General features: G+C 43.1%; 1 protein-coding gene across 4 annotated transcripts in view; it reads right to left on the bottom strand.

Annotated features, from left to right (window-relative positions):
- The window catches only part of PAX5 (paired box 5), a 223,819-nt gene that overhangs the window by 59,707 nt on the left and 137,026 nt on the right, over positions 1 to 27,086 (bottom strand). For all 4 annotated transcript variants that reach the window (XM_030567764.1, XM_030567762.1, XM_030567765.1 and 1 more), the window contains one exon: positions 7,192 to 7,293. In XM_030567764.1, the coding sequence (XP_030423624.1) occupies positions 7,192 to 7,293 (102 nt within the window). The remainder of the gene's footprint in view (positions 1 to 7,191; positions 7,294 to 27,086) is intronic.

Below are 27,086 nucleotides of genomic sequence, written 5' to 3' on the forward strand. Positions count from 1 at the left end.
TTTTGTTCCAATTTTGGCCTTTAATGAATTTGAAGTTCAAAATCACTTTTGGTCCAAAAATACCAAACCAGGCCATTTGGAAATCATCTCAATGCTTTGTTTTGGTTATTTTAAAATGAAATTTCAGCGAAAATGACACATTTTGAAAATAGGCGCCAAGTCAACGGAAAAAGGCATTTTTGTCAAAAACCTCTTTGGATGGAAGATTCCCAACCAGCGCTGTTTGTGCATTATGTATGTCCCACAGCAGCAGCAACCCCACTAACATTGGCCCCTGCCTTAAAACTGTGGTAGAACCATGGTTAGCTATAGAATTAATTATGAAGCTCACCTCTCTCTTGCCCAGGAAGTCCCCTCTTAGGCCCAGATCCTCAAAAGTATTTAAGTGCCTAACTCCAACTGAAGTCTATGGGAGTTAGGCACAGAAATACATTTGAGGATTTGCGCCTTGGTTACCTCCTGAGGATCCTATCAATTCATCAGGAACCAGAAAACTCCTCCTAATTCCTTAGCTGTAGGATTCGCAATTTGATCTAATGGTTTATCAGGTTTCAAATCTCCAACTAAATCAGTAGGAGACAGAGAGTTAATCAGGATATTTTGCAGTTACCCAAGCGTTCTTCATTCAGAGACAGTCAGTCAGTGCCTGTATTTTTAAACCCCAGATACTTCGTGTGGTACCCCACAATAACATAGTAAAGCAAGAGACACCCAATTTATAATCGGACCAAAAAGCAAGAGAGGCGCTAATCCAGGAGATTCCATCTCTCCTGTGCAACCAGGTAGTTGATTCAGAACTGCTTTGCCCTAACACTTTCTTAGAGCTTGCCTCACAAAGACACTCAGAAAAGTTAATCTGAATTCATTTTTAAAGTGGATTGTTTAAACCGCATTAAAACCCTGTGTGGATGCTCTTATTCAGAAAGTGGTTTTAAATCAATTTTAATTCAGTTCAGTTTAATTCACTCTGGAAGTAAATTAAACTAAATCGAATAACAGTCATATTAATTCAGAATTAGAGACCCCACACAGGAGGTTAATGCAGTTTAACTAGTCCACTTTAAATTTACACCGTTAGTTAATTCAGATTAGTTTTCTTGAGTGTCATTGTGCATACAAACCATTATACTTAATCCTTTGGAGCCTGGTGCACTGTGCCAGGGTAAAGGGAGAATATGTGGCTTCTGGGAGAAGAGGCCACTTCAGGAAGCCTGGGTCGAGCTAGTCCCAATGTGTCCTGTCTCAGCTCTGCCAGGAACCTGAGTGGGAGACTTGCCCTTCCTCCAAGTCCTCACAAAGGACCAGACTGCTACTGGACCTGACGCAGCTGCAAAGTGGAAGTGACAAAAGGACCCACCCCAGCACTGCTCATTACAATTGCAGGCCCTGTATGTATCATTAGGGTTAGAAGGGACCTCAAGAGATCATCTAGTCCAATCCCCTGCTCAAAGCAGAACCAATCCCCAAATGGCCCCCTCAAGGATTAAACTCACAACCCTGGGTTTAGCAGGCCAATGCTCAAACCACTGAGCTATGCCTGCTCCTATGTGGAGGTAGGAGTATGTGGGGGTGCGGGCAGTAACTGCTCCCTGGGGTCACTCACAAGGGCATTGGCACCCCAAAGGTGGTGGGAGGGAGGCACGGAGCACAAAGGACCATGGTTGCTCCCTCTTCACACTGGCCCACAGATCATGACAGATGCATCATGCCCAAGGACCAGTTGGGAAGGCACTGTTGTGCATGTCTTGATAGACAGGCTCTCCTTGAGCTCCCCCTGGAATGGGCCAGGGACTAAAGGCCCCTGCCACAGGGTAGCTGGCCCTTTACATTAAACTGGGCTCAGCTCTCCTGTTCCAGTCTGGGTGCGCCCTAGTTTGGGGAATGAGGAGGGTGGGGCTGCCCCTGGGAGTTATAAGTGAGAGTTCAGAACCCAGGAGTCCGGAGAGCAAAGAGAGCTCTGAGGGAGAGCACAGCGGGGTGAGAGCTTCAGGAGCGGTTGCCCATGAAGGAGAGAGTGGGGAGAGGTCCCTGCTTCAGCTGTGGAGCCAGGTGAGGCTGGTGAAAGCAGAAGGCAATTGGGGAGTCACCTACAGATTTGCCCAGGCCACACAGAGCTGAAGACTGAGAGCAGCAGAGAGCAATGCCGGCTGGCTCTCCAAAATGGAGGCCCAGAGTGGCTGGAAGGCTGAGGAATAATGGAGGGATGAGCCCACTGAGCTGATCCTGGGCAAGAGCTGGAAGCTGACCTGGGAAGGAAACAGGGCGGAGAAACACCCCAGCTAGAGGGGCTGGGATGTGGCCTGGTGAGAGACACTAGAGCCATATTTGGTGTTGGACTGTGCTGGGAGGATTCTGGTTTACGGTAGTGGGACTTCTGGTAATAACTTAACCCCACAAAACGGGCTATTTATATACTCCAAAGGCTGCCCTGAGTTTATTTCAAGAATCAAGAGGGAAACTGAGGTGAGGGGCCACTTGCAGGGCACCCAGGAGGAGGCCGCGCATTCACAGCCCCTTTGAGAAGAAGGGAGGGTGCGTGACAGAGTGACAGCAATGGCAGGTGGAGAGCAGGAACTGGCATGGGGCCAGGAGGACGGCGCTGAAGAGGTGGCTGGCAGAAAAGGCCAGGCCGGTGGGGAACACAAGGTCCATTGCCGGCTGAGATGAGCCTTGGAGCAAAGGGAAGATTTGGGAAGGAGGGGAAAAAGCAGGGAGGGAGTGGGAGCTGGTGTGGGGACCGGGGGAAGGAGATAAGAGCATGAGGAGCTGGGTAGACTCAGCTCTGACCTACCACATCAAGAATTCTCTGGACAGGTATTCTCATCCCTGAGTTGTAAGAATTAACACTCGTTCCCCAGCCCCTCGGACACGTGCTGTATGAATCCCTGGCAAATGCTGTACAAACACAGGCACTGTAGCTGGGGACCAGGTTATTCAGTCACATCAATGATGTCAACAGCAACAAGGATGCAACAAAACATCATATATGTCTTATCATGTCTCTATTTCTCCCACGTCTCTAAACACTTTACTGACACAATCAGTTAATTATAACAATCATTCATGGCTCACAATTAAAGCGCTTATCAAATAACCACATTCTGAGCCTATGCTCTGAAAATTATTCCAGGGAAGCAGCAGGTCGAGGAGGGAATCCCAGAGAATTGGTGAAACGTACATTCCCCTGATATAAATTTCAGGGCAGAATAATTCAGCCATATCAGAGCACAAACATGCATATGCATACAGCATTAAACCTGATCTGTCACCTCCTTCAGAACCAAATCATAAAAGACTATGTGCATTCAGAAGAAGCCTCTGAAACTGGCCCTTCAAATGACAAGGGACAAGTGAGGACAGAGAACGTATTTTGGATTCTAGTTAGCAAACCCACACTTAAAAGAGGACGAGAACCTAGAAGAATTGCAGGTGACCTTCAACCTAGCTGGAGCAGAAGGTTTTTATTAAAAGAACCAGTGAAAGGAACATTGCAGTTACTCAATCTAATGGATCACACCAGCCTACGTGTAGTTAAAAATAAATCTATTACACAGAGAAATCAGACGAGTCTAGATCATTGCATTGCATCTTTCTAAACTCTGCCAAATAATGTGCGACTGGTCTTGGGTATTACCAGACCTGCCCATCTCAGGTACCATTACTTAGTAGTAGTGTTTGAGCACTCCACAACCTGTAAAGTATTTATGCTCCCTGCACCCCTGCAAGGTAGGGAAGGGCTATTAACCTCATTTTACAGATGGGGAACTGAGAGAGAGACTAAGGACTTGTCTATGCTGTACTGCAGTGCGGACTACGGGGGTGTGCGAATTGCCAAGCACATAGTGTTCGTTCTAACTGCCCTGTGGGGACGCTCCTGGCACAAGCTAAAAGGTACCTAGTTCACGTTAACTTAGTCTTCTTTCAAACAGGGCCATGTTCATGCGAACTAAGTACCTTGTAGTTCACGGCAGCAGTGCCTACGGGGGGCAGTTACAGAACAACCCTTTGCTGTGCTCTGCACTTCATCCTCCCTGGTAGTCCAAACTGAAGCAGACTGTAAACGTAGCCAGGTCTTCAAAGGATTTCGGCACCTGAAGGTGCAGACACCTAAAGGGATTTTCAGACACACTTCGATGGGAGTTAGGAGCCTACCATGCTTAGGCACACTTGAAAAACACAACTGATTGTCTTTTTGTTCTGTGTTTGTACAGCACCTAACACAATGGGGTCCTGGACAATGACTGGGGTCCCTGGGCACTATGCTTATACAAATAATAATCATTAATAATAAGGACTAGTGAGATAAAATCTTAACACAGGCTGTAACAGAACCACCTTGAAACATCATCACCGACACTTTCAAAAATGACTCAATTTTCCACTGTTCAAGTTGGGGCACCTTTAAGGGGCTGATTTTCAAAGAGCAGGTGCTCAGCACCTTCTGAAAATCAGGTCTCTTCAAGGCATCTCCAGCGGGTCACCCAAAATCCTTAGTCACATGAAAGGGCAGGTCCCTCATTTGGAAGGGCACAAATTGCTCCAGGACACGAAGTAGGACGATCTTTTCCTTTCATCTCAGGGAACTGGCATCATCTTAGATAATATGCAGAGTATTTGGGTTTCATAACAGCTGCACAATGGCAGGCTTAGCCTTAAACGCACAGATGTGCTATGCACATAATTTAACACTTGCTTCTATCAAGAAGCTTCATGCAAACCTTCCCATTTTCAGGCTGGCTCAAGTGAAAGACAGTGCTTGCTCGAGATCAGGTTCCTTCACTAGATCCCAGGATGCCATGCTTCTCAACACAGAGGGAATAGTGTTAGGAGAACAACCTCTCACAGTCTTGCATTACTTCTGCTTCCAGTAGGGTGACCCAACAGCAAAGGTGAAAAATCAGGACTGGGGTGTGGGGTAATAGGTGCCTATATAAGAAAAAGACCCCAAAATTGGGACTGTCCCTATAAAATCAGGACATCTGGTCACCCTAACTTGCAGACTTGGAAAGAACTAGGAGGTCAGAGTAAATGAAGTTAACTAAACTTTGCCATCTTGCAAAATAAAGCATTACTTTGTGTTCAGGTTCTGATTAAGTCATAGAATACCAGGGTTAGAAGGGACCTCTGGAGGTCATCTAGTCCAACCTCCTGCTCAAAGTAGGGCCAATCTCCAGACAGATTTTTGCCCTGATCTCTAATTGGCCCCCTCAAGGATTGATCTCACAACCCTGGGTTTAGCAGGCCAATGTGCAAACCATTGAACTATTCCCCTACCCCCCTGTAATCAGAGGCAGATTGTTTTATCCTGACTAGTTCACCTATCCTTGTTCCTAGCTGCTCTTCAGAGATGCTTGCATAACTGCAAAACACATTTAGGGAAATCTTGTTAATAAAGTACCTTAACACTGATGTGACTTTTTTTTTAGGTTCTTAATATTTAAATGGTAGGAAGTGACTTGCAATCACAGCAAGATGTTGTTGCATTTTCAGGCCAGATCCTCAGCTGGTGCAAATTGCTGACGTTCCTTTGAAATCAGCAGATCAATTTACACCACTTGAGAATCTGGCCTGAAGTTCCAGGCAAGTTTTTTTGTATGATGTAAATCATTACAGCTGTATAAAATAAGCCATTGTTGTGTCACATTTACTTTTTGAGGGGAAAGTAATGTTTCTGTATTTATGTCAATCTTTATAAAATCCCCCCCATACATTACTTTCAATAGCATTGCAACATTTTTTATGGGCAAAAATGACTATATGTTATTACAATGACCTGATTCATACGTCTAATTCTTAAAACTAATTCATGTGAAGAATGAATGTGTTTTTCTTAATTTCTTAAAGATATTACCAGGAGACAAGTACACTCACAATAGATCATATATGCAAACTGCCACACACTCTAGACATAAAGCCAATGTTGCCAACTCTCATGCTGGTTATCACAAGTTTTATGATATTTTGTTCTTAATCTCCAGATGCTGGAGTCATGTGATTATGTAATAATCTCGGCTTTCATTTTTTTTAAAACAGATTGAGGAAAAGCTTGGAAATATGGTCCAAGTGCTCCCTAAAGGCCCAGAAACTAGAAAGCCAGTAAAAAAACACCCAACTTTTTTTTTAAAGTCCCATGATTTTTAAAAATCCTTTACTCCTAACTTTTGAATGCTTGGAGTTCATAATACAGTATAAACACTTTTCCTAGTAAGCAGTGGTGGCCTTAACATTGAGATCAAAGGTTGTGAGGGCCAGATCCTCAGCTGCTGTAAATCCACATAGCTCTTTTGAAGTCAATGATTTTCAACATACTTAAATGTCAAACCCAGGAGTATATACAACATAACACTCATCTGTCTCTAGCCTTATCACTATCTGTATGTCTAAAGCACCAACAGTATCTCCATAGTGTCTAGGATCATAGATGAATAATTGTCAATCAAAAGTTGCTAATAATGGATAACCCAACTGTATTCATAGGGACCTCATCCTACAAGGTGCATCTTATGAGATCTGGGCATGCTCAGCTCCCACTGACTTCCGAAGGGGTTGAGGCCACTCAGGTCCCGTTAGGTGCCTAACTCTCATTGATTCCAATGGGAGCTAGGAACATAGGTGCCTCTGAAGATCTGAGCTGGAGTGCCTTCCAGCAGATGATCAGAAGCTCCCATCTCAAAAACATGTAAAAAGGGCTTACCAAAAAAAGGAAAAAGCCTGTGGGAAATTCAGTGATGTGCGAGTTGTTAAGATTTTGGGCTTAGTAAAGTAACCATCTGAACACTTCCAGTCCAACAAACGTTTGCCACAACGCAGCTTATCTAGCCCACTGGCACCAATATGTGTGACGTGCTTAACATTAAAGTGTTGATTAAAATCATCCTCATGACAAATGGGGGGGGGAGTTTGAGGCTGTCCCTATGTGATCAGATCAACACATAGCAAACGGCCATGCAGTGGGGTAAAGGCCTTTCCCTGCCTACAGGATGGAAGACTTTGCTTTGGCAGTGGAGAAGTTAGGCTCTCCCTTGTGCAGAGAGGGGTTGGTTTATTTATTTAGACTCGCTTTGCATCTGTTCTTCTCTTTTCATCACTGTAATTCTGTCTTCTGCTGGCATCAGTGCAGAACAACCAGAAAGCACTTGGCTTTGCTTCTGTAATGCTGAGGGGGGGAGGAAGGGGGGTTGTTAAACTCACCAGGCACCATTCCTGTCAGTGTTGGAGCAGAGTAGCTGCCCTGTCCAGCAGGGGGGACGTGAGGAGGGTATCCTGGGAGGGTTGTGCTTGCCAATTCACGACCTGAAGAATCAAACCAACAAATCACCATGTGAGCATTCACAACAACTAGACATGTTTTTACATTTCCCTGAACACCCAGAACACAGGCCAGGCATTTGTCATAACTGTACTGTGAATACCAAAGTGGGATTTTTAGCTTGGCAGAGAGAGAAGAGACAATTTCTTTATAAGCTGCCATAAAGCTCTGATAAAGTGAGCGACAGCGAGAGAAGGCACACACAGCTCAGCACTGAGGCAGACAAGCCAGCTTGAACTTTGCTGGGCCTTCCTTATTCCCAAGTGCCAAAGGCAGCACACAAGCCGATTTTCAGTGGCATTCACACTGCCTGGCCACCAGTCCGGGGGGCTCTGCATTTTAATTTAATTTTAAATGAAGCTTCTTAAACATTTTAAAATCCTTATTTACTTTACATACAATAGTTTAGTTATGTATTATAGACTTATAGAACAGGACCTTCTAAAAACATTAAAATCAGGGCCAGGGCCAGGCACCAGCTCAGCAAGCAGGTGCTTGGGTTGACCAAGGGGAAGGGGCGGCATGTCAGGCTCTTCGGCAGCAATTTGATGGTGGGTCCCTCGGTCCCTCTCGGAGGGAAGGACCTGCCGCTGAAGAAGAAAGCAGCTCAGTGGAGCTGCCGCCGATCGCGGCTTTTTTTTTGTTTTTTTTTCCCCACGGCTTGGGGTGGCAAAAACCCTGGAGCCAGCCCTGATTAAAATGTATGACTGGCATGCAAAACCTTAAATTAGAGTGAAGAAATGAAGACTCGGCACACCACTTCTGAAAGGTTGCCGACCCTAACGTACTCAGAAGTTAAGTACATGCTGATTAGGACCTGTCTGTCTCTTTCTTTCTTTTTTATGCTCATAGCTTTGACACCCCAATGGTCTCAGTGTATCAGGCTGTCTGCTATTCTAAGGCACAAGATAAAAATACAAGACTATCAGCAACATTTTTATTCTAAACTTCGCATGCAAGAGAAAGGCTGAAACTCTGTATTTCACAGTTCGCGTCCCCAAGTTAACCTTTTTCACAAGTTGAAATAGACAAAGCAGGACTTCTAGGTATCACAGAGCGACATGAATGTAGTTCCCTGGTTAACTTCAGAAAATTAGCAGTGAAAATTAAAGACCTTGATGACGTCCCTGGTAAGAATTCAGAGTGGATGGTCTTGTGAACTCAGAGTGGGTGCACTGGTGTTCTGGGTTCAATTCCTGGCTCTTCCATAGACGTCAGGTGTCACCTTGGGTGACTGTCTGAGGTCTATGTCTTCAAAAGAGCTGAGAGATTCTGGGTGCTTCAATTCTTGATGCTGAACTTAAAGGCCCTGATATTCAGAGGGCAAATTCTCAAGTGGGGTATCCTTACTGCTGCTCTCACACTGGTGATGTCAGATCATCTCTCCTTGGGGCCGTGGAGCAATGCTGGCTACGTTATCCACTCTGCTAGCCTAGCACACACAAGAGGGGTAGGTGGGAACTCAGCGTCACTGCTCCTGCACTTTTAAAGGAACAGATCTCTCATCATGCATCTTAATTAAACAGTTCAGGCAGCAAATGGTTATCACAGATCAAAATGTTCTGCTCTTGTTGCCGTGTCTGTTTTCCTGACCTCCCACACAAGTTCAAAGTCTGACTACTGTAATTTGTAAGTGTTTTGTAGACCCTGGAAACACACAGCTGTCTGTGATCTAGCTATGCTTAGTGGGTCTTGGAACATCCCCAGGAAATAAACAGCAGACTAATAAGGATTTTATCTGAAATAAAAAGATTTCCTATGGTTTGACATTTGTTTTAATGCCTCTATTGGTGCTGAAAATGCAAGAATTCTTAAGACCAGTGTATTATTACAGTTACGATAATTCCATGCAAACAAATGTAGGGTTTTGGAGGCCCTATGCACGGTTAGGCTTTAAATCAGCCCACCAATCAGAAATGACCTTCCTGCTGGGCAGTGTGGTTAGTACCACCTGCCATGTTTCTAATGTGGTAGCTGACAGTCTCTTCTGAAGGGCTAAGCAATCCAAAGGTGAAACAGGGATACTGCATACATTTCACAGTTGCAAAACGGCAAGTGTCCCAGTCCTTCACAGGTATGGGGGCTTTTGGTTTAGCAAAGGAACTACTGTCACTCAAAAATAAACTGAGCTTTAATTTCTATTAAAACCCAGCTGGCTTTCCTCATGTGCATCAGTTAGCTCTCCCTATGCCCAGGAGATGGAGAGTGCTGTGAATCTGTAAGAATTATACATATTACATGGGAAGGTGGATTGATTTCAAAGGACTCAGCATATTTCACATTTCCTCATGACTGACTTCTGAGCCTTTATTTTAGCAGACGGTCACTCAAGACAAATTGTTGCTTCCATCCGGTTGGTAAAACATCTGCTGAAGATTACAATGAGACCTGCCAACGGTTTTACTTGTGAGCAAACCACGATTTGAAACAAATACCTGAAATTTAAAAAATAAATGACCATTCATGAGCACCACCCTACCCAGACTCACAGGGAAAAGTCTAACATACCTGACTCATTCTATCTATGTCCCTATTGCTTATTTTGAGGAGTTTGCCTTGTTTTCAACATAATTACAAATTCTTTCATACAACAATATTTATAAGTGAAAGGTAGAATCAGAGCTGGTTGAAAAAGTGAGAGGGATATGGCGACAGTTCATCAAAATCTTTTCCTTTTGCAGGGGGAGGACACAAAATTCCAGCCACCTCTATAAGATTTACCTTTCTCTACAGAAAGGACATTGGGTACTTCGAGCAGGAGAGGGGAAAGGCCGGGGGGGGGGGGGTTATGTAAATCTGCACATTTAGTATTGGTGGGTCATGATTTCCATTGGAACGAAGATAAATGCGCTAATGAAACCCTTTGACGGCAGAATGAAGTACCCTTAACAAGGAGAGTTACTTGGGAAAGGGCTCAGATAACTAGAATCTGCTATAGGGATGTGTGCAGCTAATTGAAGCCCTTGTTATTCTGCCTAGTGAAGTGAGATATCTGCTCTGCTTCACCATGGAACCCCAGAACAAAAGTGAGAGATCAGGTCACAGCAGTCAAATATCCACTAAACCATTTATTTTGTACACCGAACGCATGGGAGGCATTTGCGTCAGGAGACAGCATATGTAACAAACTGGAGCAGCTTCCTATCTGGACCTCGTGTTGGAGCAGATTTTATCCTGAGATGTACCAGCCAGGCCAGAAGCTCAGCTGTGGTAAATCAGCCGGGCGCCATTGGCTTCAAAGTCCTACTACACGTCTAGCTGCAGTGGAGCGATGCTGGGGCCGAAGATCTGGCCCTGAGATGCTCTGCAGTGTAATGATCCCACGACACTGACATGCAGTTGAAGTCATGAGCCCGAGGGCAGTTTTAAGTCTCCCAGATTCCACTGGAAATCTAGTTTATATCGATCTGGTGAGCTCACATCAGCCCCTTCGATTAGAGAGAGGAGCACGTGGAAGCCCAGCCTCCCCTTCCGCCCGCTAACAAGCAAAGTGAGAGCTCCTCCTCCTTGGCTGAGGAGCTGACAGCTCAGCGGACAGCAGAATCTGCAGTGGGGTGGGGGCCTGACTGAGGTTTCTGGGGCTCCCAGCCAGTCAGATGAGTGGTGGCAGCACCAGGCGGGAGTTGAGAAGATGTCCAGATGGACAGCTCTCGATTTGCACCCTCCCAGCTTCCTATCCCCTCCAGGGGAGCTGAGAAGGGAGGCTGCATGCCCAGAGCTCTCTCCCTTCTAGGTGGAAGGCAGAGAGAGATCACAAGAGATATCTCATATCAAACTTCCCTGCTGGGAATCTTCTGCAATGCATGAAGTCCAGCATTTCGGTGTCCTACAGCGGAATGCCTCCCATGTCTGTGACCCTTCTTACATCTGTAGAGATTCTCCGTCCTGGTCAAACCTGAGTGATGCAAGCCAGGGGGAGGGAAGCCCCAGGGAGGTGCCCCTCACAACCCTCCCCATGTTTAGCTGGCTATTGGCCTGCTTTGGAACACGCATGCCTGTGCGATACATCCCTTCCTTTGTCCCCTTGCTGTATCCACAAGATGATGTAATGTCACATCATCAAATGGTGTCTGGACCTGTGATGACAGCCAGGAGAACTGAAGAGATCCCTTTCCTATTTTGATCTGCTGTAACCCACTCTCCACCCCCAATTCACCCACCTCCTAGTTTACATGGAGCCGGTTTTAATTCGCTTACAATCCACTTCACTTTTTCCAAAAGCCTGTCTCACAATCAGAGATGTCCAGGATCATTTCAGATGTGCTGAGTGACTCCAGTTTCCACAGGTGCCCAGGTCCTCTTCAAATCAGGCCATTTGTATTCAGAATGAGTTTGGATGCAGGCGACTAACTTTAGGCACTGGAGTTAGACGATTCTGGCCTGAGGACGATGCTAAAGCTTGGCTTTTGTTGCATCCAATTATCTATTCATTGTCTTTATGGAAGAGGCAGAAAAACTGCTCTTCACAAATGCTGCTCTTCCTTCTCAGCATGCCATATCGAAAGGGAAACCTGACACCTGCAGCCCCTGTCCCAGTGACATGCTTTGTCGGCTGCTGATTAACATGCTTGGAAGAGTCATCGCACTGCAGGCTTTGGGTCTGGGCAGTTTTCAATCGTCAACGTCTCTGATCCAGTGGAGAATCCGTGAGCAGGTCTCAGGGGCTGCCCCAACCCTACTTCTCTCCCTCTCAGTCTGATCTCAGATGCTTCTAAGAAACTGGGGATTGTCCCACAGACTGGATTATGCAAATAGTAATGAAACTACTTAACATTATTATTAAGACCAACTCCAGCTGAGATCAGGGCCCCTTCGTGACAGGTACTGCGCAAACATAAAGTAAGAGGCAGTCCCTGCCCCAAATGGCTTACAGCCTAAGTAGACAAGTCTCCCCAAGGAGTAGTATTAGCCCCATTTTACAGATGGGGAGCTGAGGCAAAGAGACTAAAGACCAGATTTTCTAAGGTATTTAGGCATCTGAAGATGGAGGACAAGCACCTAGTGGATTTTTCAAAACTGCCTTGGCATCCATCTGCACCTTTAGGTGCCTTAATACCTAGAAAAACTGGCCTATATAACATACAAAACTGAGAGTAGAGGTAGGATTAGAACCCACCACTTGCTGTGGCATAGGACCATGCCTTAATCACAACACTGTCCTTTCTCCACACTGGGCTAGGGGAAAAGGACTGGACTCACTCACTGAATTATTCTCAATTCACCACCAGCAATCACCCCTGGACTGTGAGCAGAGGACAAGCGTTAGCTGGAAATGTTAGCACTTATTTTTCATTAAAATCTAAACTGAGAAAGAGAGCAAGAGAGAGAGAAGGGCAGAACAAAGGACTGAAGAGACCACTCTGGCCCTGGCTCTCCCACCCCTCGAAATTCTATAACAAAGGAATGTAAAACAGATTGTAGGAGCCTGTGGAGTTTGTAAGAGCACTGTTTGAAACACTAGCAGACAGTCTGCACAGCTCCCCAACCTCACTGGGGATGAAAAGATGACCTTATGTCAGCGCAAACAGGGCTGACTGTATGTCATTGTCAGTGACAGAGGGAACATACACAGCTCACTCCTTTCCACTGCAAAGAGTCCTGATAATGCTGAGCACTCCAAATAATTGATTAGCTGACAAATACCTGTTTACATTTTGCAGATAACTAACTGCTTCCAAGCTTCCTGGCAAAGGAAACAGTTTTGGGGGAAACAGAGCAACTCTCTCTATGGTATTATCGTGAGGGAGGAATATTCCTAAAAGTATGTTTTGTTCTAAGAATTGCTGCAGAATTGGATTGTGGTTGTTTTTTTCTATTTTGGTCCCAAGAAAACTTTAGATCTTCCTTAGTAGACTACCAAATGACTACAGACCGAGGGCAAAGATTTTACTGTACCCAGAGCTCCCTGTTAATACACGGGTTGATTTCATGTAGATATACAGAGAGAGTTTAAAAAAATATATAACTTCAGAAATTGCACCTGGGCAAAGAAGCATAGGATCGTGTGTGTGCCTCTACATCCCTTTTCTGTAATGGCGTACAGCGTATCATTAGAAGTTAAATCACCCCGCCTTTGAAAACATATCAACACGTGTGCACCTAAAACAGACAACAACTAAATGTATGTTGTTACATGGGAAAGCCGGAGACTGGGACACTATTCCCTGCCCTGCTCCTGAGCAGCTGAGAGACCTTGGCCAACACTACACTTCCCAGTGTCTTGTTTTCTCCATCTCCCATTTGGGGATAACAATCTTCCTTTGTAACTTGCTTTGAGATGGATGGATTTAAAAGTGCTGTATAAAAGGTAAAGCAGTATTATTTATAAGATCCTTTTCACATAAATACCTTTTGCAAAGGGAGACAGGAATCCTTTCACCTGCAAGTTGAAATGTAGCTACTTCTGGGGTGAAGTGTATTGACTAATACCCCACCATGACAGTGCACAACATTTTAGGAACGGAAGTGGGAAATGCTGTTTAACTGCAGAAGGAATTTAGGTCAGTAGGATATAGCTACCTGCGTTGGAAAATAGCCAGAACACCAGGATAATTCTTTTACATAAATAGTATCATGATAAGATCATAAATGGACTCCACCTTGACTTTTACTTCTCATTCAACAGAGAGCACTTCCCCCAACAAACTGCCCATTTTCACCACGGAGAGCGTCTCACCGATTAAGTGCCAACACCCTGATCCTGCAAAGACCTTTTGTAAACGTACTTTAAATAAATAACGTTACACGCAATTCTGCATACCCATAAGTCTTTGCAGGATCAGGGCTTATATCAGCCACTTACTCAATCACCAGCTCTAGTTCTCACAGTGATTATGAGTTCCTTAGCACTGACCCAGAATGGCATTGCTGATGCAACCTCAGCATAGCAGGATTGGTTTGTGTGTTTAAACGTCGGCTTTTGGTTTGTTTGGTTACAGATAGCTTCTGTATTGTAGGACTAAATGCATGTTTAGAATATACTACAGTGACAACAGATCATGAGACTTTAGCTCATACACCCGTATAGTTCAATCACAATTTCATTGCAGTTATAAGGACAGTAATGATTTATATCATTCTGAGACTGATGCAGACATCTATATGGGTTTATTCCATACAGCTCCGAGAAATGCTAGATTATCATGCCTCCTATCAATCATGCAAATTATTATTATAAAATAACAACAGTTATCTCATTTGTTTTGTGGTAGAGCTCAGAGGTTCCACTATGCTAGGTGCTGTGCACAAATATAACAAAAATGATTCTCTGCCCCAGAGCTTTAGGAAAATGAATACAGTGGTTGATCCTATTTTGATTATCATCTGTGATCTGATTTGAGTTCAGTGAACCTGTGGCTTAAATGACTCAAATTTCTGTTACAGGTCATTGATGGCCCTTGTGTATTTGATTTGCCCTACCTTATTCTTATGGTATCAACTATTTACTGAGAACCAGTCATGTGCTCATACTATACAAATCACAGAGGAAGGTCTGGTCTATGCCCATAGAAACTTGCATTATAAACTAAACAATACTACGTATATATGTGCTCCAGGGGTAAACAATAGGCAGACCACAGACAGCCAACCACTTTTGAATGGATCCTGAAATCCTTTTATGTATTTATTATCATCTTTTTTTTAAATTATTTTCTCTGGAGTCTGGACCTTGAATATACCTTGGCTAAGAAATTTGGAGATTGACAAAAAATAATTGACTACCCCTGTACTGGATGGCCTGGAGACAGATTTATCTCAAGCCAGTTCAAAAATATAGGACAATCTTTTCATTGGTGCAGTCACACTGACAGGCTCTATGGAAGACATGTGCTTAGAGGAATTATTTGCACGGCCTCCAGTAGGAGCTGTGTTGCCATTGGCTACACCGCTATGCATCTTTCATCTTTTTCTAGGCAGCCATGGCATGGAGTAGATGTTAATGCTGCTTCTAGCAGTGTGCTTTAGCAGACCAACCATGGGACTGCCAGCTGAACAAGCGATGTGGAGAGACGGCTCTCTAGCCCTGCTTGCCCTACCCTCATGCAAGGAACAGAGAGCCCACATCTATGGAGGTCTTCCTTGGATTCCCATGGGGTGGGAAATATGTTGTCACTGCCTCTTTCCATAGCTTGAAGGTCCTTCCATCACTTGGTACTTGTATGTGCCTCCCCTGGCACTTTATAATGTGGTGGGGCTGCGGTGGAGAATGAGGGAGAAAGATGCCTTAATTATGCAGAGTCACCGTGTCCAAAATTTTCCAGAGTGACTGATTATCTTGGGTGACTCCATTTTGGGGTCCTCAATTTGAACACCCACCCTCTGAAAACCAGGCCCTTCAAAGACATCTTAAAAAGTAAGAATCCACAAAATGAAGGCTCCCCAAATCATTTGTCAATTTTGAAAATGTAGACCCTTAAATTCTATTGTAGGAATAAAATTCAGGTTCTTATACTATGTAGCTCCGTGAAATTCAGAATTCCATTGCAAGAAAACTCAGGAAAAAAAAAAGAAAGAAAGATTAGAGCAGGTTGAAAATTTTCAGTTGAAAAAATTATCTTGCATAAAATGCATAATCTTGCATAAAATTATCTTACATTCAATATGTTTTGCAAAAACAATTAATGGATAAATTTTTCCAATTGTAGGACAAAAAACAATCTGAACTGAGAATTTGTTTCATCACATAATGCAAATCTTATTTCATTTCAGTTTTTTGGAAACAAACAAAATTCAGTTTTTGATTTTCAGTTTTCAGATTTTTTTTCCTCTCTTTTCTTTCCTTTCCTTTTTGCTTCTCCCCTCTCCTTCCCCCCATCAAAAAGTAGAAAGGTGAAAAAGTGAGGGGGAAAAGAGTTTCTCTTTCCCACCTTTTCATCCCTGTTTAATTTTCTCCCACATTTCCAATTGGAAAAAAAGGGGACAGGAAGTAAAGAGAGAGAGACAGACAGACAGAAAGACAGAGTGCATGCATGAGCAAAGGTAGGGCAGGGACTGAAAATCTGAAAGCCAAAAAGCAAAACCCAACATTTTAAAATGTTCAGAACTCAAAACAAAAATGAAAACTCAGATTTGCAATGAAAATTTTCCTTTAGCTTCATTTCAAACTTTTTTTAATAGGAAAATGATCTTTTTTTGGCAAAATCTTTCAAATGAAAACGTTTTGTTCAAAACTTTCAGCTATGGAAAATTTTCAGTTTTGCAACCAGCTCTAACAAAGATCAGCAATATTTTCTCCTCTGAGCAGAGACCATAACTTACAAGAGACATTTTTACAAAAGTTCATACCTCCCGAGGCAAACACCTCAGGGTGGTTTGTGAAATGGAGTCCAACAGTCTACATGAAAGATAATTGTTGTATCAAAGCCAGGATAAAATAATCCACGACAGCATTTGGCACCATCTTGCCGGAGCCTAACTTTTTTTTTTTTTTAACCTAAAGAGCATTTTGAGGTGTATCTTTGTATACCAATGGGTGAAAATGTGAATCCAATTAACTTCAGATTTAACTCATAATGAACTTCTCATTTTGCTACCAGCTCAGCTCTCATCCATGGCAGTAATTAACCACTGGGGGTTGTCACTCCTAGACACATGACACAGAGAGTCCCCCAAGTCCAGGCGCTTTAAACCCTTGCAGAATTCATTACCCTGACAGTGTGAAAACCCTTCACTTTTAATACCACAGAGCACCAACAATATTTTTCCTTTTATCTACCTGATTGCCAGTAACAGTATGAAAGAAATGAATCCACAAGAGACGTAATTAATTATTGCACGGGGTGCAGGTGGTGGGAAGGATGGCTGCAAAACCCTTTAACCAACATTGTTCTGCTATTCCACGATAGAGGGTCTTGTCATTTCCATCTCTAGGAACACATAACAGGATGCACTAAAAGACAACTAAGCATTTATCCTCCAGTTCATGCTTAGGGAAATCACGAAATTTCCATTCACTCAGGAACACGGTCAGGGGTTAGCTAGCACTCTGGGTTAATAAACTAATCTTCCATCTCTAGAGAACAGGGCTCAAATTTCAAATAGGTCACAAGTAAAAATGAGTTTGATGCTCAGATAAATTCCTAGCAGATGTTTGTCCAAATCACAAAGTTGTCAGCTGTGTAAAGGACTTGGTCTGAAACAGCTAGATGCTTCATTGCAAGTGTACATTTTACCTTACAACCAGAACAGAAGATGCTGCATGCATCGACATAACACACACATACACCGCTATAGTATGCAACCAATTAGGGTCCAATCCTGCTTCCCTTGTGCACCCAAACTCCCGTTGAAATCAATGAATCATGATGCACAAGCTATGAAGGATCAGACCCATAATCTGAATTTATCTTGGTCTCATTGCATGAGGGACCAGAACCACAGAACCCACTGGTTGCAGTTTTAGCAGGTTTTCTCCTGAGCTAGTTTTATCAGGGCTGAAGACAAACACGTATGCAATGAGATGCTCAAATGTGTAGCCTCATTTTGCTGTAGTTCTAAGAAAAGGAAGGACACACACACCCCTTTGTGCTCTGCTGCTAGGGACTTAGATGCCTGATCAGTTGAATCTCACAGGGACTGCCCCCAAGTATTTACAAATGCCTCCTTTTGATGTTTTCACTGGACGGAAAATAGTGTTTGGTGTCTGTGGTTGGTCATCAGCCACACTCAAAAGTTACATGTTTGCAAGGCCATCAATGATGCATAAAGACTTCAGGGAACTCCCTCTGTGCCTTTCCACACACCACTTACAGAAATACTTGCTTGGGCTGAGTCAAAGATGCCGCTGAACAATGGGCCTTCTCCCTGCACCCTCCTAAAATATGGAACTTCAGGATCCCACACTCCATCATTAGAAAACCTTGCAAGGCCTCTGTACCCCTGATTGCACTAGTCCTTGCCTTCCCTTTGCACAGCAGAGACCAAGGGTCTCCCCACTTACCCATGCCCCTGTCCCAACCCTTCTGCTGTTACTAGAACTCCCACAGTCCAGTTCAAGATCCTCTACCTGAGAAGCTCCAGGCTTCCACTCCCCTTCAGCACCACTCACCCCCACTGCACAGCTCCAGGGTTTTCTGTCTCTCTGAATGGATGTATATAAACAACCCCTCTGGGAGCTTGGGCAGTATCAGTACCACCATTTTACAGAGGGAGTGTTGAGACAAAATTCGTGCCACCTCCAAAAAATATGTTTTAAGTGACTTGCCATGGAGAGGCTGTGGCAGAAAAGGAGACACGGGTCTCCATGGACCCAGTCTGTTTGCTCAAGCACAGGACTTCCTGCACCTCCCTTGCCCATTGGCTGCACAGAAATTTCACCATGTCGAGGCTTCCTCTCAATAGTTCGCAATGAGGCACCAGCAGTGAGTGGCTAAACATTGTTCCTGCTACACGTGGGACCCAGGTGCCATTTTGGGCTCTTCCAGGAGTGACTGTTAAGACCCTCTTCATCAGGTTTCTGGCTTACCTATTTTCAGACTGATCTGACATTTTCTGGAGGATTTTAGAGAGGATGCAAAATTTGATTTTAAACAGAAATTTAGCTGCAGCCTTAACTAAACTGGAAAGCAGAAATCCCATCACATCAAGCCATAATGACCCCTAGAGGCAGGGCTGGTTCTGGGGTCCCATTACTTGGGGGAAAGTGGGTATTTTGGGGCCTCTGTATGTTGTTATTTAAAAAACAACCAATCTTCCAGGAGTCATGGGGCTAATTAGACATCTGGAAAATCTTGGAGTTTAAGAAAGTAGAAAAGTAAGATTTGGCGACCGTGTCCGTGTTTTCTGTGATTTATAAGTTTGGCCTTTCTGACAATAATTCAGGGCCCCTTGAACATCACTGAGGGCGGCAGGGGGATGTCTCTTTTGACTCTCCACCTCTCCTGGTAGCATCCACATGGGCCAGCAGCTGGATTTGGACACGATTTTCAGGACCACTCCACATCCCATTATCACCAGGGCTCATTCACTTTGCAAGTAGATTGCACAAATGTTTGCTCGTCAGCACTAGAATGCTGGGAATCCTGGTTCTGAAGGAAACATTGTGTAATGCTGAGAGAAGTAGTCACAAGCACGACAGGCAAACAGATTGATTTGATGTGGATTAGACTTGGCTCTTTGCTATTATAGAGTTAGGGTCTGTTTCCAACTCTTAACTAGTGACCTTGTGCAACCTCATCTTATTTGTAAATTAGGGGAACGAGAGTTGCCTGCCCATCAGGTCTGGTCATTGGATCTCGGTCAATAACAACAGTTGTGAAGCACACAGAGAAATGAATAGCAGTCAGTGGAAGATGAAACTTGAATGTATGGTCTCCGGGCTATGGGATATTCTGTGAAAGAGAGAATCCCATTTTCTGCCCCGTGCCAGGAGACTACATTCAGTGCTACATTCCATGCCGAGACCACGGTGTTCTGTCTGGCACTCTTTTTACTTCTGAGATTTTGTAGTTTGTTCTTGGCACCAGCTGTCAGATTTTTAATGGGGCAGGCCAGAGACCCGTTTCATGTGGCTATTGCCCAGAAATTTTTTCCCCTAATTCTGCACACAAAACAAGTGTTCTGAGAAAGTTTAAATGTAAAGAAGAGGTAATTGAAGAAGGTTGTATAGTGGGAATGCCTTGACCAAATGGCCCCAAATTTACCCTACTGCATTCAAAATGGACCTGATTTTCCATCATATTTTAACCAGCATTTTCAGCAAATCATTTTGGATATTCTTCATTTACCAAAAATATTGAAAAATGTTGATAATCTCTATGATTTTTGCCAAAAAGTTCGTATACACATGCACAAGTATCGTTTGCTTTAGTCTGTGGCAGGAGGCAGGCTGGACGACTTTGGGCACTGCTCTAGGCAGAAGCTCTGGAGTGAAGCAGAATGACAGGCAGCAGCTTATGGGATAAAGCTGGTTTTCTTATTCTAAAAACGGTGCTTGTTCAGTATTAGAAGAAAATGACTGTGTTCCTTTCCCAGCATCACATGACATCTGCCTTTTGCAGAGGATGCTGAGTGCACAGCTCTGCACTCCTGCAACATGTCTAGAGTGGCCCCACATAGCTACCGAGTTGCTCCTCCTCCTGTCCTTTTTTTTAACTTCTTCCTTCTCCCACCCATGCCAAGTAGTCCCCTCCCCCACTCCATCACTCTCCCCATTTCCTCCTCCATGATCTGCCACTCTGAAGGGCCACCTCCCTCCTAGTCACTAAACCCATGAACTAAAGTCCAAGATGGTGGTCACATGATTTCCACTGCCTCCTGTAATGAAGTCCAGAATTTAATGTAATGAAGTTCAGACTCTAGGGGGGGAAGGGATAGCTCAGTGGTTTGAGCATTGGCCTGCTAAACCCAGCGTTGTAAGTTTAATCCTTGAGGGGGCCATCTGGGGCAAAAATCAGTACTTGGTCCTGCTAGTGAAGGCAGGGGGCTGGACTCAATGACCTTTCAAGGTACCTTCTAGTTCTAGGAGATAGGTATCTCTCCAATTATTATTTTTTTATTTATTATAATTTCATTTAAATCATTGAAGTAATATTAGCTATAAGCCCAATGTCATTTTCCCGCAAACAACTGCATGAGCAAAACTTTGCTTACCCAATTGTTTCCTAAATGAAAACACAAATGGGGTGAGACCTGGAGGAATTGAAATTCAATTTCTAACTTGCCAAGAGGTTCATGAATAATTTCCCCCTGACTATATGCCCAGCTCTATTTATGGACATCAAACCTACTGTAGCATGCTTACTGCCATCAGTTACCTCCCCTGCACCTAATTAGAGGCAGATAAAACAGTGGTAACACACAGATCAGCTGTAATGATTTTGTTAGCTCGATTATTCTTCTGACAATTAGGTCTGGCTGCCAAGGCCTCACAGGAATGTCAAAGTCTACTTCCTACAAAGCAGGTAATGTCACAGGTGTGACCATGAAATCAATAACGAGGCATAGCTCTTTCAGAGGGCATCCAGGTCAGATGGGACAGCCCTTAAATTAAACATTGATAAGCAGAACACAATTATCCATCATGTTTAAGTGCCTGCGTGAAATTAGCAGCCCGGGAATGAGAGCAGTGGGGGAAAGGTTAGTGGAGGAGGTATTGAAATGTCCACCGTGACTGTGGCTGTAAGGCTGTGACAGTAGCACTGCAATCTGCTATCTAAGCCATAAAATTTAGATTAAGCACACTGTACTGGAATGAGAACCCCAGATTGCCTTTGTTTATCTCCCTTCTCACCTGAAAAGGAGCAGATATATAAGGGAATACAGTCACGTCTTAAAGCATGGATTTACACTTGTCAGAGACACAGCTACATCCTCTCTAAATATGAGGCAAAGTAGGATAAAAATTGGAAAGACATTTCCTTGTGGGAAGGAAACATGAAAAGAATTTTTTAAAAATTCTTCTTTTCAATTGCTAAGCAACTCTGTGTAGTTACTACCTTGTACAACCAATTCTAAAAAGAACATTTTCTGTGTCACTCAATCTGACTTGCTTGCTTTCTCTTTTGACTGGTGTTGCATAAATTTCCCGTGGTATTTTCTCTAGAATCATTGAACTGATTTGCCCCATGACCCACCTGCCATGCTTCTGTACCAGACATATTGGTTTCCTCAATATACAGAAGGGTTTGAAACGTTGATATTAGACGTTATGTGGAAAGGTGTATCAGTGCCAGTTTCCCAGAGTCAGAGTCCACAACATTACAGAAACACCTTACTATCACACGGTTATGATGGATTAGGGGAAAAGATAAATCTTCCAGCCTGCACGCAGTTGAATCTAAACAGATAACTAGAGTTCATATGAAATTTGAGATTAGAAGATATTTTTCAATGAAAAAAATAAAGCTACACAAGATGTATACAAGAGCCAGTAATCTCATTCCCCTGAATACTTGGTTTCTCTACTTCCCTTTTCTCTTGTATGTTTGAGACTTCTGTTGATGAAAGATGAATCTGTGTCAATGTGGTGAGCATGACCCACAACCTAAAATACAGATCCTTGGTCAGCCTACTTCTGAACTCCTAGTGACACCATTAATTGATTACAGCATGCTAGTCTTCTCCTGGAGAAGGCAGTAAGTAATCTATTAGCTAGAGTGACTAGAGCACTGTGCTAGGAGACAGGAGTTCAATTACTAGATTTGCCACTGGGCTGCTGAGTGACCTTGGCCAAGTCACTTCCACACTCTGTGCCTCAGTTGCCCCATCTGTACAATGGGGAAAATGATACTCTTTTGTAAATCACTTTGAGATCTGCTGAAGAAGTGCCAAGTATTATTATTCTAGACTAGGATTTCATTACCTAACTCTCTTAGGCTCTTTTGAAAATCTCAGTCCCATTGCTTGATCACTGAAAACCTTTAGTCATAATTCTATTATGGAAACATAAATCTCTGCATAGTGAAGGATGCAGGATGCTTTCCATCACAAACTCAAGGTTTACCTTGCATGCCACAACTTCACCTAAACTAAACCAATATGCCTGAAATGTCACATGTGATCTGATGCCAAGGTAAGTTTGGAAGGTCGGAACAAAGGTAAAAGAGTTCAGAACCATTCAGTGATCCCACCTTGATATGGCTCATCATAGCTACCAAATAGTTAGGCCTAAAAACTCTCAATACGTTTTACAGCCTGTTGGTCTTGGTGAGGGCTGGTGCTTTTGACTGTCTGGGAGGATTTGTGGGCAGTGGTTGCACCTTCTATTAAGATTCCATTTGTCAGTGTTCAATTTATGGTTAATAGGTCTTATAAGAATGGGAAAGACATGAGCGGTATGGGTGGTGAATAGTTGGAAGCATATGGGTACAAGGTATTATGGACAGTTACATGGCATAGTTATAAGCAACCTAGGACTTAAATACCTTCAAAAATCTACCCCCTACTGGCCTGTTAGACTCTACAACAATCAATAACAATTGATAAACCATTTATTAAAACACCTATTAAACACTTATTAACCCTTTACTCACTATTTATATATGAAACCTTAATATAAAGTGTGACCTATTTAGTTATTAAATGCAGCTTCTTCATAGACTGTGGGCTTGCAGAGTTCTCATCTCCATGTGGCCCCGAGGCGCACCTTATAACCTCCATAAGGTCCCAATGCGGAGGATGCTTTGGGGAGGAGTGGAATTCATCTCTGCACAGCTTGCATGTTCCACGGCAGGGATCGGCAACCTTTCAGAAGTGGTGTGCCAAGTCTTCAGTTATTCACTCTAATTTAAGGTTTCACGTGACAGTCATACATTTTAACGTTTTGAGAAGGTCTCTTTCTATTAGTTATATGTAAAGTAAATAAGGCTTTTAAAATGTTTAAGAAGCTTCATTTAAAATTAAATTAAAATGCAGAGCCCCCCGGACTGGTGGCCAGGACCCAGGCAGTGTGAGTACCACAGAAAATCAGCTCATGTGCCGCCTTTGGCACCTGTGCCATAGGTTGCCTATCCCTGCTCCACAGGCACTCCTGTCACTCAGCGATTCTCAGATGTCCAAAAACCCAAAGGAAATTCCCTGGAAAAAGAGGTCATCAACTGTAATTTAAGGTAAGGAGGGGGTGGGGGCAGAGAGAATCCTTAAGAGAACAAGCATCATTAGAAATCCGGACATTCCAATATAGGGTTGCACTTTGTAGAAAAAAAAATAAAAGTCTCAAATTCTCAGCTGTATGACACCTTTGCATTGCCAGGGGCTGAGTCAGCTGCATGAGTCTGAATTTGGCCTTCAAATTGGGAAGTACGGTATTGTACAGTGAAGGTCGCCCATGCAGCCTTAGCACAGTATTGCCATTTACAGAACTGCAGAAAACCAGCCCATAATGGTGCCACCAACAATGGACTGCTCCATTTTTTCACTGAGAAATGACTTTGTTGGTCCTCTATACCCTCGCTGACAGGCTGAGTGTAAATTGCTATGTCATTAATGCAACATAAATCTTTTTTTACATCGGAACTAGAGCTGGGTGACATTTTTTAGACAAAATTTTTTTGGATTAAAAAAATGAAGATCCCAGTTGACCAAAACATTTCACAAATTCATGTTAAAATTTACTGAATAGTTTTGGTTGAAAAGAAACAAAGCCATCTAAAAATGTTGAGTTTTGACATTTCTGAAACAAAGTGTTTTGACTTGTCAGTTGAAAGTGACTTTTTATTCTGAATTTTACTTCAATTTGTTTTTTAAAAAGGTAAAAAAAAATGCTTCAAAACAAAACATTTCATTTCAGGTCAAACAAAATGTTTAGTGTGACCCAAAAGGTGTGTGTGGTTTTTTTCGTTGTTGTTGTTTTGTTGTTGTTTTCAGCTATTATTGATTCACCATGAAATAGACACATTTTTCGTTGTGGGTTGACCTAATTTTTTTTCTATTTTTCAGTTCAGCCATCAAACCAAGATATTGGTTATCTGCACAACTCTAATTGCAACAGCAAATCATTCCTGCCTTTTTCCCTCACCAGAAAAAGACATGCTCTCACATCTCTACAACCAAAGTGACTGCATTCAGAATGACTATATAAGTCCCCCTCAGTGAACAGGATTTCAAATGTAAAGCATTGACTTAACATACACATAGCTACCCATACGTGAATACATGAACCTCCTTCGGGAACAGACCAATAATGAAGGGACCTCATCCCTCAGTTCTCCTTCCCTGGTACAACCAATTACAGCTCTGCAAAATGGGTATAGAACACTATCAAACCAAAATTCTCCTCTGGCCTTTTACAGACATTTCGCACAAGTGTAAATGACTACACAGGGGGCCTGATGCAAACCCCACTGAAGTCAATGGGGGTCTTTTCACTGACTTCTGTGAGCTTTGGGCCAGGTCTGAAGTACAGGGCAGTGGCATTTGAACCTCTGTTCTTTGATAAAAACCTAGCCTTGTTTTCCCTGTATATATTAAATGCCATATGTGTATCATCGTGCATTATATATACTTTGGAATGCAACTTGAGAAAAGTCATTGCTGCAACAGATTATTGTGCAGGAAATTCATGCAACTGCATGATGCTTGGTTTTTATTGGATATGAAAAGAACACACATATGCATAAACAGACACAGCACAGGCACTCATACACGCTTCCCCTTACTATTTTGATTATACCCCTGGTCTCAATTGCCCAAAGCTACAATTTCCATGATTTCAGATGGGAATTTTTCAGTGTCCATCAATGCTTTGCTTACCTATCTGTGTTAGTTTTTAAATGACATCGAGTGTTGCTTTCAAAAGCAAAAAACGTGTCTACTTGGGAGACCAGTTAGCCTCCCCTTGTCTAGAAAACACATTAAAAAGGGAAACAAAGGGAGTCTTGAAAACAAAGAATGGGCTCGCCACCATTGGCAAACTTCAAGCCCAGAAAATTCTCGTCTTTGGACAGAGAAGAGTTCATCATTGAGAGAGTTTTACAAGCAGCAATGAAAGGAAATTCTACCTAACAAAAGCCTCCAAAACAGGTCAAAATATTAATAAGTGCAGAAAACTCCAGCTGAAGCTAAAAGTGCCAATCTGGCTATTCTCTACTGTGGTGTAACATGCACATGCATTTCATATCTACTCTAAGGTCTGAACTGCCCTGATGCACCTCACCACCACCGCCAAATTAAAGATGGGTTTTTTTTCATCCCATTATTTCTAAAATGTTCTGCAGTCAGTGTGCTGGATGCAATGAATGGAAGAACTAGGAGAATTAAAACCACGCAGTGAAGCAGCTTTTTGACGGATAAAGCTATGGAAATTTTAGGCTCCATTTACTTCTCAATCTAATTTTGCCCTCTGATGCACATTATGCCTGAAATGGGATCTCATGTGGCTTGATCAGTCCTCTTAACGTGTGCAGAAGCAACCCATTCTCTCTATTGTTGTTTCCTTTCTGTAGCACAGCAATACTTCTAATAACCAAGGCACAGCAGGCACCAGGAGGCCATCTCCACGTAATCAGTCTGACACTATGAAGCTGCAAGACAAACAAGGTGATCCGCTGTTTGAAAACTTCAAAGCCAAAAGAGCCTCTCTCCCCTCCTAGTACACAAACACAATATTGGCAACCTCAAGCATTCAAAAGTCATAAGATATAGACTTAAAAATCATGAGGTTTTTTTTAAATAATACATTTGGTGTCTTTTTTATTTGTCTTCTAGTGTTTGAACCTTCGGGAACAACTGGATCACGTTCTCAAGCTTTTCTCTGAAGTCATTCACTTTCCTTTATTTTTTAAATGAAAGCAGGGGTTCTTCCATAATCCCAGCTGAATCCAGGAGCAGGGGCTTCAAGAAAAGACTCCGATGTTGTGAGCGTCACAATAAAAAGTTGGCAGCTCTGGAATGATCTACTTTAAGTTCACTGAAGAAAAAATAATCCTTGAAGAAAGCTAACCAGTCTACGGAGGAGAACTGGAAAGACTTGAGTTTTCACTTGCCAAGCAGCAAGAACCAAGTATAGTTTCAGCTGGAAATCAGGAACCTCACATATAATCTGAAAGAGTTTAGATGTTAACATAGGACTCAAAGTTAATCCTTCCTCTGGGCTTCCCAGTGTATCCTTTCTTCTCCAAGGGCCAGACCTGAAATCCCTGGTATGAAAGGCTCTTCATGCGACCAATTCCACTGAAGCCAAAGGAGCTTCTCCAAGCAGTAAAAACAGCTCATGTGGTTTAAGATTTATAGGGCCTGATCCAGAGCCAACTAACTTCTGTGGAAAGATTCCCATGGACTTTAGTGGGATTTGAATCACATGCCTATGTCAAGCTACCTTCAGGAAAGCACTTATGGGCAT

This window comes from Gopherus evgoodei, chromosome 6 (genome assembly GCF_007399415.2).
Source record: "Gopherus evgoodei ecotype Sinaloan lineage chromosome 6, rGopEvg1_v1.p, whole genome shotgun sequence".
NCBI classification, from domain to species: Eukaryota; Metazoa; Chordata; order Testudines; family Testudinidae; genus Gopherus; species Gopherus evgoodei.